This window comes from Bidens hawaiensis, unplaced genomic scaffold (assembly GCF_021521415.1).
Source record: "Bidens hawaiensis isolate Kalapana, Puna unplaced genomic scaffold, B.hawaiensis_p1.1 tig00024419_1, whole genome shotgun sequence".
Lineage (NCBI taxonomy): Eukaryota > Viridiplantae > Streptophyta > Magnoliopsida > Asterales > Asteraceae > Bidens > Bidens hawaiensis.
Window position 1 is genome coordinate 291,175 of NW_027493844.1, and position 13,886 is coordinate 305,060.

Consider the following 13,886-nt stretch of genomic DNA (forward strand, 5'->3'; position numbering starts at 1 on the left):
GGGTAAGCTACATAAGCAATAAATTGACTTTCTTCTCCAAGAACAAGCTCTGGCTAACCGGTTTGTAGAGATATCCTAACCATTTCTATACTTCATGGTTTTAGACATGTTAAAATCGGTTACAGTTTTTCTGTAACCATTTCTAATCATCGTGACCAATAATCGGTTCAGTTAATAACCGAAAGTCCATAACCCAGTTAACCGGTATTTGCATCACTACTTAGATGGCTAGATGTATATGTTGGTTTCTTTTAAAGTTTAATAATTTTGAGTTTCTATATACACCACTTTACCTACAATATGTGGGACTTGAGCGATTGTCGTTCATGTGGGACACCATCTTACTTAACACTTACATACCATTGGGCTACAAGCCATTTTGTTGTTAATAATAGATAATTGAAAGTTTTAGCCCTTAAGTTCCGTAACTATGGTGCTATTAAGAACTTAAGCTATTACCAAGTGTATCCCGGCACAACAGATTCACTCGGTCCCATTTGGTTCGGCTAGTATTAATGTTATGATTCATTTTGGCCCATTATACATTTTAATTTGTTAACTTGCGTTAAGTTCATATACAGTGAATTAAGCGTAAATTGTATATGTATATATCATCTTTGAATGTAATTAAGCCTTTCTAGATCGTAAACAGTTAACCATCGCGTTGTGGATAGGTTTCATCTATGGTCATTGGGGTCTCCTAAAAATATCTACTCAATTCATCGAGTTGTTCCAACGAATCAAAATGACCGGTGATTATTGGAATTCCATGTAGGTTCTCTTTGAAATACTCTTTTGGTTGAGGGCTTCAAAACACATTGTAAGCAAACCAGTGCTGACGAATAACCAACCCGTAATGAATAGGGAAGGTATAGTAATGCTATCAATGACCTAGTAGACATCGAATATTGGTAATGACATCTGCGAAAGAATGTTCTCATGTGCTTGCAGACATGCTAAGCTTCATATATCCTTGTACATAAGAGGATTGATTCCATAAAAGATTGGATCAATAAATGTAAATTAATGAAAAAAAATCTCTGTGAGATCCGCAATATTGTACCAAGAATGTGTTTAGAGTATAGTGAATCAGTGTAGCTATCCTTCTTCTTGACACAATGGACTTTCAGTCGGTATTGGAAAATGTTGCTAAATAATTTCTTTATTCCTTTACTTCTTTGTTGATAAAAAAAAGATTATTGAATTTTATATAAACATATTTCTCGTCGTAGGGCTCAATGAGTAAATATAATATAATAATAATGAAAAATATAATAGTATGATGTATAATATTTTTAGACAATATAAAGACGAAAATATAATTTATTAACAATATAAACTTAGCAAATTTATTATAACCCGCATTTAGTTAAAAAAAAGAAAAGAAAACAAAGCGAATATTCAATCCACGCTGATATTAAATCTCACATAACAAACGACTCCAACATCATTTTCTCCTTCTAATGATCGATAAGATCTCGCTACTTGTCAATGACCTCCTAGAGAATGCACCACGTTTATTCGTTCGCTTCTCCTGTGAAAATTTCGACCAACAATCAACAAGTTGTGAAAATAAGGAATATAGGGTTTTGGCTGATTATAGGAATGCACGTTACCTGTAACTGGAACGATGGGGGTAGAGGTTTGGGCTGGTTTGACAAGTTATCGCGGACTGGCAAAGCTATAATCATATATCAAGTTGTAAACATTAGTGTCAAGAAACACCCGTAAAAGAAATTATGCGTTATATAGCATCATATGCTTGTTTTCCATGTTAGTTACCGGATAATTAAGTAATATTATAATACCAGTTCACCAAACATTTTCAAACAAAGACATCAGTAATAAAAATTCTTGAATTCGTCACTGCTAAAATATTTATTATTCAGATATTAGATTCCTACCTGAAAGCGACAAGGAAACGGCTGCCTTGTCATCGTTATCATACTCACCATATTGAGGTGACGACTTGTATATACAAGTGTAAAAGAAAAGCGGAACCTCCTCGTCAATTTTAAACCCGTGCGTATTATTTTCGGTGTCTGCAACAATCTCGCTACTCGATTTTTGAATAAAAGCATCTGAGACGGCTAGTTGAAAAAGAAAAAAACATGTTTACAAATAAAAACCTATAACATAGTAACATATGTGATATATAGATATAAAAATGTAGCCAAAGTAATAAAGACAAAGATCTTACGAGGTTTTAAATAACGAGAATTGTATCGTGGGATGTCTGGTCTCCATGTTAGTTTTGCTAGGGCAAGCTTGTCGGAATATTCTTGAGAGATACAAAGCTTCTGTTGAATAAAAAGGAATATTATCATTTAATTGACTATTTTTACTAATTAATTTTTAAGAAAATATCACTTTTTAAAAAGGAAAATAAATTATGTTTGTTACTTGGCCACAATAGTAAATGAAGTCAAATGCTATGTGTGTATTTTTATACTAGCTTTTGAACCCGTGTATTACACGAGATTTGTCAAATAACCGAAATTTAGGTATTTAATCATACGTAATTTATGGATTTTCTTTAAATTTATAGATTAATTTTAATATTTCACACACACTTCAAATGGTATATATTTAAATTTACATTTTCTTAATATTTAAATAATGTTTTAAGATGGCATAAAATCAATTATTGATATTAAACATATTAAAGATGTTTTTTTATAATCAACATGGATGTAAGTTAAAATTGTGTTTTACAAATTGTAAGATTATAAGTATTGTATTTAACTATTTATTCAACGAAATTTAAAATACGCACATAATTAAATATCTATTATAAACATAGTCACTAATATAATAATACACTGTTTGATTTTAAACTTATTATAAATATTCAATAGTTTATGTTTTTTTTAAATCATGGTCAAACTTTCTATATCTAATAGTAAAATTAGATGTAACGTGTTTGTAAAAGTTATTTTGATTTAAATTACATCAAATACATTTTTTTTATATGAGTTACAGCTAATAGGTCATACCAATTAAACACATGATCCAATGATCGCATGGATTAAGGAGAATGAAGATTGAAAAATACGAGGTAAATTAAAGTTTAGAATGAATGTGGTTAGGACACATCATCATTATTATTTTTGTTTATTAGTATACGTAAATAGTCCAAAAACCTTTTTCTAAATATTGGTGTGTCAAAATATTATTAAATTTGCTATTTCTAACAAAACTAGTATTAAGCGCCATGCGTTGTGACAGAAGCGTAAAACCATAAAAAAATAACTTTGAAACGTTTTGTCAAACACATATGTTGAAGGGACAAGTTTGATCGAACACGTGTGGAATGGGGTGTTGGACCCATGCTTTCCGATAGGACTTTTAAAACAAACGAAAAGTACATGTAAAAACATTTAACCACACACGCCCGTTGCAGTGTGTTAACGCGCAAAAAATTAGACCAGAACGTAAAACATAGAAAACAATAACTAGGTCAACTTAGACCCGTGCGTTGCGACGGAGCCATTAAACGGTGAAAATAAACGTAAAAATGTTGAACTACACACATGCAGCGTGCTAACTCGCAAAATTTAGACCGAAACGTTAAACGAAAAATTTGTAAAATGTGAAAAGTAGACCTGGGTTGAAAGTGGAAAAGTGTTTGGGTTAAGAATAAAAAAAATGGTTAGTTACTTTAATATTTTATAACAATTGTTGACTAAAAAAAGTCAAAATAACAGCACACCTGTTTTAAAAGATTAATTCTGACTTCAGATTGAGAGATTGTGTCTAATTCTGCTTCAGAAATATGGTGGTCAAGATTGGCTGAAACACTTCCAAGATGATCCACAACTGCAACCACTGCCCTGCACACATACTCCTTGGTGCTCTCCACAACTCTACATGTAAACTTTTATTATTATTATTATTATTATTATTATTATTATTATTTATGCTTTGTATGTTGTACATCATGAAGTAAGTGTTGTACCAAAGGGTAGTATGGTCTTTTTCTTCTATCAAAAAAGAAATGTAAAAGAAACAAACAACTAACCTGACCAGTTATTATATCGACCGTCTTATCATTCCACTGGTTGGACTGACGTAAAAATTAGTATATGTTTTATATAACTTAATACGAAACTACATTTTTAGTGTGTATTTGTAGTGTCAACAAAATATGTACGTAGACTAATATAAGAAAAATATGACGTCTTTTCAATGGAAAGAAAAATAAATTTAGTCCGGACACCTAGTTCGCTAGTTATAGGTAACCGACAGGTTCAAATGGAGGCAGTTCAAATGAACTCAACGGACTTGTAAAATTGTTTTTTTAAAAGTACCTAGCCTACTAGATTTTTACTATTCATATTTTTCAAATATTATTTTTTTTAAAGTACATTTAAGAATATAAGTAGATACTACGATAATGATAGCTTATATGTGACATAGATACTATCGTATAAATATATCAAAAACTTGTTATAAAATAATAAATAAATAAATAAAGACTTACAAATGCTTATTATTAGAATTTAAAAAACTTGATTCAGAGTATCCTGCTGCTGCATGAAGCTGTGAACATAAATCCTTCAATTCCTAACACATCACAAAGATCAAAAAGTCATCAAACACTCAATAAAAAGATAGTTTTTTTTATGGGTCAGTTTGTATTGATGTATCGTCCTATCTGGTTTCTTACAACAAATTATTATTTTTTGAAGTAGACGTGAAACGCGCTTGCCGGAACACCTTCTTGGTTCATGAAACATATTGAAAACATTAGAAGGTGAAATGAAGTAGGCTTACTTGGAGAGATTTGCTGAATTTTGAGTGGTTTTGTGGTTGGGTTTGTTGTTGTTCAATTTGAGATGAATGTGAATCCTCTTCCATTGTCTTGCTTGTAGTTTTCACAACTGTCTTAATGTCTTCTACACATGTCTTTGTCTCTTCATATAATATGTAATGTATGGGTTCAAATAAAAATAATTAAATTTAATATATGATTCACTAGTAACAATAATATGATGGAAGTAATTTCGGACTCAAGTCACAAGTCGATGAACTTGAGGGACCGATATTGACAAGTATGACATAGCTGGTTATGTTTCTTAATTGTTTTGTAACTATAATTGGTGATGTCTTAGCTGGCAAGATAAGTTAGTCTATATAAACCGAGTCATGGTTTTATAGAGAATATGAGATGCAACCGAGTTAGGGTTCATCTTGATACATGTGAGATTTAACCGAATTAGGGTTCATCAAGAGTCAAACCGAGTTAGGGTTTGAGAGATTATAGTCAATTTTTTGAGTTATATTTTCTGACTAATATAAACGAGAGTTAGTCATTTAATTCGTGTTTGATTGTCGATCGGGTTTTGATAATATATTTAGGGGTCCATTAGTTTGGATTTCAGTTATTCAGTTAGTTTAGATCGTTTTGTTTTGATTTGATGTTTTGTATCTCTAGCCGATAACCAAACCAATCCGAATTCTCAAATGCCTAATCGAATGAAAACTCACAATTGAGTTCGCTTTTCTTTTTATTTTTTATTTTTTTATTATGGATATAGTTTGGTTTTTGATTTTTTTCACACCCGCAATATTCACCATTGAGTAAATCTATTCATCATATGTTTCCAGAAAAGATCTATCGATCTAGTAAATACATTGCTTATCTATACTATATTTTAATACATTTGAGAATGACAGATTATCATTTTACATTAACCTTTTTAGAGAAACAAAATTGTCTTTAAAAAACTTTACAACCTTAATTATCTTTTAAAAAACTACAATATAACTTCCATAAATCAAAATACAGTAGAAAATAATCAAATATAGTGTATTTTACAAAAAAACAAAATACATCTGGTAATTCTCATTTTAACACTTTCTATTATCCATAATCATTGTATTATGTAAATCATTTTAATAGTAGTAATAGCAAACCATTTCATTCTCAAGAGACCAAATAAGGGTGTGTTGTTGGCACACAATAATTAACATCTAACAAGAAGACAATATTTTGGCCAGTACACTCTCGTGACACTTTTCTGCTTTTGAACTTTTTTTTTATAAATAAATATATTTCATAATATATTTATAATGAATTATAGAAGATAATATTCATTTGCTTTAAAGGATATAACTCATATGAGTTGTTTCCTATAGAGAATGTTTTTATTTTATTTTAATAAATGTATTAAATAAGTGAAAGTAAAGTTATAAGTACACGAATTTAAAGCACTTAAAAATGAATAATAAATGACTACTAAGGTCGTTTGCTATGGGCGGAATTGGTGGCGAGGTTGGGAGTCTTTGGGCTTGAACACCGTCAAGGGGCGTTAAGAAAGGGGCGTCCAAAGGGAGTGGGCCCTCCTCCACTCATACACACACATATATATATAATGGGGCGTTAAAGAAGCTTTAAACGACAGCGGGATGTTATAAAAGAAGCTTCGATACCTTGTTTCTTACATAAGGATGATAGCTGACTCATGTCAGCTGAGTGGTTCACCTCTGTGACGATAACGTAAAAGAGTTTTAAAGCCGTACCATAATGTAGAGCCTGATAGATGAAAAGTGCTCTTAATATTAGTATCATGTGATTGGATCACAGGAGTATAGGTCCCACAAATCACATGTAATTCTACTATTTAGTATATATCTCTTTTAAAAACATTTCTTTTTTAATAAAAGTGGAATACATTTTAATAAGGTGATTAGAGACAGGTATTTTGGTATGCCATTATGTATGTGATTAATTTTAAAAATTCACGGGTTTGGAACGATACTTGAAAGTTAAAACTGTTAAAAGTTATTGTAATATGGTTGATTATTTAGTATTTCAAATCAGTTTTTTGTGTTTACATTATCGGGGTTCAGGTAACGAGCATTTAAATGGGTAATTTTTAAACACAGGATTATAAGGAGGTATACCTGCGAACTTGACATGTATGGGACATGATATGAGATTGTGAGTCTGTTATTGACAAATAACTCGTCTCATACTGACCCATTTAACATTCTTAGCATATTTATCGTCGGTGTCTGAATATCGTTGGTACATGCCGGTAAATATATATATGAAAGCCTACATAGCATGAACGAAGCATAGTGAAGGCCATGGGTAGTCCGGCCCCCTGTTTTCTTACACAGTAGTGTAAATTAACTTATTTTTGGGCGAAAGTTTTTATTCATAGTGTCAATTTATCCGTTTTCAATTGAAAATTTGAGCTCGGCTCCCCTTGTTTATGAAAAGTTTCATACAATTTGAGTCTCCCTTGACGTTTCCGTCCAAAATTCGCTTTAATAGTTAGGTTTAAATATTTAACCCAACGACGATAAAAAAGAGACAAAATGTTTTTCTTGGTATTTAAGTTTATTTTAATAAAATGGTAATGCAACCATGTAAGCCTATAGGCCAAGGTAGAGTGAATATGAAATTATTAGTGTTGGCACGTGGGGGCTGTTTAAGTACTTAAGACTCCATTGAATTTTTATAAAATGTCAATTTATATGCACATCAACACTTATTTTTAATGGTCAAAAAGAGCTTAGTTAATTCTATACTTTTGTTGAAAAAAAAAAACCTTATAAGATAATAATTTGGACCGGTAAAACTTAGCATTGTCTGTTTTCGTTTCAGTTATGAACCAATGATACTTCTCTTCCTTTTATTGGTCATAAGTCGGTATGTTGTTAAGACTCGACCAACCAATTGAACCGGTAAACCATTGGGATTATTGATTTAGCAGCATGGTTGGATTATTAAACATTGAAAATATTCAAATCATCGTATCTTTTTTTTTTATCTAATTATAACTATTAGCTAAATATCCAAATTTTAATTTTATAGTTATGGTCACGAAATTAACACTGCAAGATGAATAAAATAATGTAATATGGAACATATATGCTTTTCGCTATTACATTCTTTTTTACGATGAAAAATCTCACGTGCAAACATACTCTTTCGGGGCTATGTCCAATGTCGACTCCTCACCACCGTGAGACTGTAGCCCTCTGATACGTGGGAACCGGATGAAATCCGTAAACCTTTGCTCCCTGTCGGGTTTGCTATTACATACTCAAAAACCTTTTTTTGTTTTTAGGAAATGATATAATACTAATATGGGCTAAAATACATCTATTTTGTTAACTAACTAAGCCCATTAAATATTAGTAGCCCATAGTTTAATAACTAACGGCCCAAAAGGCCGAGTGCAAATCAACACATAGGAGTAGTGGTGCACAAATCGGGTATTAAAAAAAAATCGGGTTCGGGTATGGAACTAGGTACGGGTATGATCGGGTATTGGAAAATCGGGTATTAGTAATAACCGGGTCGGGTTCGGGTATTGGCATGAAAAACCATACCCTATGTACCGGGTCTGGGTCGGGTATTGAACCGGGTTTTCAATACCCCGGTATTTGAATACCCTATTTTCAGGTATTGAAAAAACTCATTTTCTGGGTATTTTAATACCCTATTTCTAGGTATTAAAAAAAAACAATTTTCTGCAACATTCTGTAGTTAACGAGCCTACTTTGTTTTTTTTTTTATTATAACTCCATTTTTTTTGCATACAAACTGCAAAGTTCATTCAAACATATATAAATAACTAAACAATGATATTAAAAACATATATTTTATGTGTTTTAAATTGTTGTTTGATATATCAAAAGACGTTGCTCTAAACAAAATTTTTATATCAAATATGTGCTTCAAAAAAGATCCGTTGGAGAACGGCTATAGATCTGTGGGTAGCCACACAACCATTATCAAGTGCCACACAGACACACGTGCACAAACACTAACATCAGGTATGCAAAAAAGTCCAGTTCGGATGCAAAAACCCGGTTTGGGTATGCAAAAAACCCGGGTTTCGGGTATAACTAGAACCGAGTTTCGGGTATTATCGGGTTTATATCGGGTACGGGTTCGGATTCGGGTTTCAGCATTGAAAGTCATACCCTATCCATACCCTACAGGTAGGGTCGGGTTAGGGTTTAAAAAACACCGGTTCCGGGGTTTTTTTTTGGGTCCGGTTCCGGGTTCGGATCTTTTTGTGCACCTCTACATAGGAGTATAGGACTATCTGGCTAGTGGCTAGAGCCTAGTCCCTAGAGATGCACAAAGCAGGTCGGGTTTTAGTGTAGTTTGGGTTGCGTTGGGTTAACAAAAGTCAAAACCAGTTCTGATCATAGCGGGTCAGGTTGAAAAGGATCGTGTTTGGTCGGTTTTGAATTCTGGTTATTACGAGTTCTGGTGGGTTTTAACAAGTTCAAACCGTTTCTGTTGCCAAGATTATTCTAATACTAATCACGGTATACAAAACGGTTTTAGTTTTCAAATTGGCCTGATTATTTTTGCACCTAGCCACCTAAGTCACATCATTGCATTTCAAAACCAAATACGACTTTGCTAAAAGTACAATGATATTTCTATTCATTTAGATGTAATGTGAATTTAATTTGAAGATAAATATGACAAATAGTCAAAATCAAAATAATTAATGTGCAATAGTTTGTTTGACGTTAATGAAGTAAAATGATGAAAAATGCCAAATAACAAGTTTTTGTAACTCGTTCGTTGCACCGGGTTTGTGGCACAGAAAACTAACCCGCAAACATCTGAAAATCATGAATTTACTCAAAACACAATCGAAAAGAAAAACATAACACCCAAAATCAATAACTGAAAAGTCATAACACAGTAATTAAAAAAACTCGCAATATGAACCAAATTACTTGAGGTTCAAACCTCCGTCATGACTGCAACATAGGTTGTTACGCCAAATAGCATAATGCTATCATAGCTTAAACTGAAGATTTAATCGACAAACCGAACATGATTCCAAAGCAATCTTCTTGGAGTGTACATCATGAGGATATATAGGCGCTAGCTAGTGGTGGTGACTGCGATATTGGTTGTTGAAGTGGTAAAGAAATTTCAAAAATAATATACATGTTAATCAGAAAACGAAACAAAAAATAAGACTAATAGCAGTTAACCACTGAATAATATAGAAGTTAGAAAATGATAAAAAACCACCAACGTACTACAAAGTTTTCTCATAAGTCAGTTAACAATTGTTTACACATAAAAACCAGCATACTTTATGTTTTTTTTAAACTTTTTTATATTAACAATATTTTACATGTAAAAAACCTAACATATTCTTAATTTTTTCACAAAAAAAAACCCCTTAACATGCTCAATTTGAAAAAAACATATATGTCATTTATAATTGAATAAAATCATGAAAACACTATTTAATAAAAAAAAACCGAGTCATTTTTGGACTAAATTCGCATTATCTGCCAAACCACAAGGAAAAAAAAACTTTACTCTAATTGTTATACTATTACAAATGACAAGTTTGGTGCCGCAAGTGCCCTATTAGGCCACTTGGCGGCACCGAACTGACCCGCAAATTTTGTTTTTGTTTTTTTTAGTTCAATCGTTATAACATATGTAACAGAGACCGATCAATTGTCAATTTTTTTCGGTTATGGTATTATAACGAACGTGACGGAAACCAATCGAATTCCCGTAGGCACACCGTTTCAACACCCGAGATTGACAACGGTTGGGTTTTACCAACGCTCGAGTTTTACCGACCGACACCACCCTATTGGTCCACCTCAATTTTTATAGTTTTTTTGTTTTATATTTGGTTTTAATTCTAGTATAATAGCGTACGTCACAGATCGAATTCGCATCACTTACAGGCTCAACACTTGGGTTTTACCACCGTCGAGTTTTACCGATCTTCCCGACACAACGCGCAGGGTTAAAAACTAGTTATAAAAAATAAAGGTAATGTAACAATCTCCAAACTTCACACCCTCAAAAGCAAACACCAATATTTTTGCGTGCTTGTGGTAACAACCAACCCCAAATTGTCAACTTATAAGAGCATTCTCAGCCCGTCCTCCATTCCCATCTTTATAATTACACTAAAAAACGTTACATTTCTCTCTCCTGCTCAATAAAATAATACATTTTATATCTTTATCATTACAGTTTCCTCTCTTCACCCTATAATTTACAAAAAAATCACTACATTTTTTCCAAATTTACAAAAAATCACTACATTTTCTCTCTCCATCCTATAATTTACACACACAACCCCACCCTATAATTTACAAACTCTCCTTACATAATTTTAGGGGATGGATTGGGAATGCAATAGAAAAACCAACATGCTGTTAGCTTTTCTCGTAAGTTAGTTAACAATTATTTGCACATAAAACCCAACATACTTATATATTTTTTTTTATTTATTTAAAAAAAATTCTCTTTACAATATTTTGCATGTAAATATCAACATATTCTCAACTTTATTAAATGTTCAGGTTGAATATATATATATATATATATAATACAAACAAGAAGTTTGGTGCCGCAAAGTCCCGATTGGGCAACTTTACGGCATCGTATTGGTCCTTTTCAATTTGTTTTAGTTTCGGTTCGTAACAAACGTAACGAAAACCGACTCTAATTGGGCAACTTTGCGGCACTGTATTGGTCCTTTTTGGTTTTAGTTTCGGTCCGTAACAAACGTAACGAAAACCGGCCAAATGTAAATTTTGTTTTGTTTTGTTTTAGTTCCTATATTGTAACGAACATGATGGAAACCGACCGAATTCGAATAGACTCAACGCGTTTTGTTTTAATACCAGTACCGTAACAAACGTAACGAAAATCGACAGAATGCTGATTTTGTTTTTTTGTGTTAGTTCTGGTACCGTCACGGATGTGACATAAACCGACCGAATTTGCGTAAACTCATTGCCTCAATGCCCGGGATCAACAACGATTGGGTTTTACCAACGCCCGAGTTTTACCGGCTAACGCCACCCCATTGGTCTACCTCAAATTTTATTATTTTTTATTATTTTGGTTTTAGTTCTGGTACAATAACACACGTAACCGGAACCAACCGAATTCGTATCGATTACCACCTCAACACTTGTGACCGACAACGCTTGGGTTTTATTATTGCCCTGGCGTAACGCGCCGAGTAAAAAGTTAGTATATAACAAAAATGAAGATATTGCTTTGGGGGTTTGAAGTTTGGAGATAGTTACATTACCTTCATTTTTTATGTTTATCGTTTGACCTCCCATTACTTTTAATATTACGGACACCGCTATGAAAACGACTCGGGTTTTTTTATTAAATAATGTTTTCGTGATTTTATTCGATTGTAAATGATATATATATATATATATATATATATGCGCATATATATATCTCAGTTATAAACATATGAAATCATTACGAAAACATTATTTAACAAAAAAACCCGAGTCGTTTTCGTAGCGGTATCCGTAATATTAAAAGTAATGGGAGGTCATGATGATACACCAAATGTGGGCAATGGTCATGATGCATTTACTGTTAAAGGATTTGACAATTGGAAAAAAGTTATTGATGGGAAAAATTTTGCATTCTTGAAGCATATTGATTGTTCACAACATAGAATTCAACGAAAACTTATTGAACCAAGCAACACACATTGATGATATAATAGAGAAACAACGTGAAGAGGAATTATTGAAGAACCGTATACGATTAAAAGCTTCAGTTGATACACTTCGTTGGTTGACATTCCAAGCTTGTGGTTTTCGAGGACATGACGGAACTTTTAATTCCAAAAATAAGGTAATTTTCTTGAACTCTTAAAACTTCAAGCCTCTTATATTGATGAAGTTGCAAAAGTTATTTTAGAGAATACTCCTTACAGTTCAAGTATACTTCTGGAAAAATTCAAATAGAAATACTTGGTATTATTGCTAATAAAGTTCGAAAGCACATTCGTAGTGAAGTTGGGGATTCATACTTTTGTGTTATGATTGATGAGTCAAGGGACGAGTCTAAAAAAGAGCAAATGGCCAAAGTTTTGAGATTTGTTGATGTAGAAGGGATTATACGAGAAAGGTTCTTGGATTTGGTTCATGTTACGGATACGTTTTCATTAACTCTGAAAAGTAATTTATGGAGAAAACTTTTGCGGTATGAGTTTGATACTTTGATGTTAGCAAAATTCGTGGCCAAGGATATGATGGTGCTAGCAATATGAGAGGGGAATGGAATGGATTACAGGCACTTGTTATTAAGGATTGTCCTTATGCGTATTATGTTCATTGCTTTGCTCACAGATTACAACTTGCCTTGGTTACTGCTTCAAGGGAAATTATTCCTATAAATCAATTTTTTAATAACTTAGTGTCTATAATAAATGTAGTTTGTTCTTCTAGTAAGCGTCATGATGAGTTACAAAAGGCAAAGGGAGTGGAGATTAAAGAATTATTGGAACTTGGTGAAATCAAATCGGGTAAAGGGGAAAATCAAGCAACCACATTAAGAAGAGCCGGTGATACACGTTGGGGTTCCCATTATCGTTCCGTTTGCAGTTTGCTTAACATGTTTCATAGTACCCGTGTTGTTCTCAAGGGAATAATTAATGACACGTCTGCTAGTTCTTCTCATCGTAGCAATGCTGATGCAGTTTACTCTCACACTAAATCATTTGAGTTCGTGTTTATTCTTCACTTGGTAAAGGAAGTAATGGTAAAACTGATATTCTTTCTCAAGCTCTACAAAAGAAATCCCAAGATATTCTTAATGCCATGGAGTTAGTTTCAACAACAAAAGGGAATCTAAATGATTACAAAAACAATGGATGGGATTCTTTAATTACACAAGTAAAGTGTTTTTGTGGAAAACATAAAACTGACACGCCGAAGATGGATGCTTTGTATACTTCTACTCGGTATCGGCCTCGTAAAAAAGATAATCAGGTATCTTTTGAACATTTTTATCGAGTAGATCTATTTACATCCACCTTGGACAAACAATTACATGAGTTGAATAGTATATTCAATGATCAAGCTGTTGAGTT

The 13,886-nt window shown here is 32.7% G+C and overlaps 2 protein-coding genes across 2 annotated transcripts; one reads left to right on the plus strand and one right to left on the minus strand.

Moving 5' to 3' along the window:
* Positions 1-1,386: 1,386 nt before the first annotated feature.
* Positions 1,387-4,884, minus strand: LOC143569160 (putative protein ABIL1). The gene is made up of 7 exons (XM_077055138.1): positions 4,777-4,884; positions 4,484-4,566; positions 3,713-3,866; positions 2,201-2,300; positions 1,905-2,090; positions 1,617-1,681; positions 1,387-1,534 (listed from the first exon to the last, which is right to left on the minus strand). Exons 1-7 carry the CDS (start codon positions 4,858-4,860, stop codon positions 1,448-1,450), a joined length of 759 nt encoding a protein of 252 aa, XP_076911253.1. The 5' UTR covers positions 4,861-4,884; the 3' UTR covers positions 1,387-1,447.
* A 7,443-nt stretch (positions 4,885-12,327) lies between these two features.
* LOC143569178 (uncharacterized) lies at positions 12,328-13,624 on the plus strand. Its single transcript, XM_077055150.1, has 4 exons — positions 12,328-12,364; positions 12,465-12,646; positions 12,729-12,922; positions 13,024-13,624. The coding sequence occupies exons 1-4, from the start codon at positions 12,328-12,330 to the stop codon at positions 13,622-13,624; spliced, it is 1,014 nt and encodes a 337-aa protein (XP_076911265.1).
* The last annotated feature ends 262 nt before the right edge of the window (positions 13,625-13,886 follow it).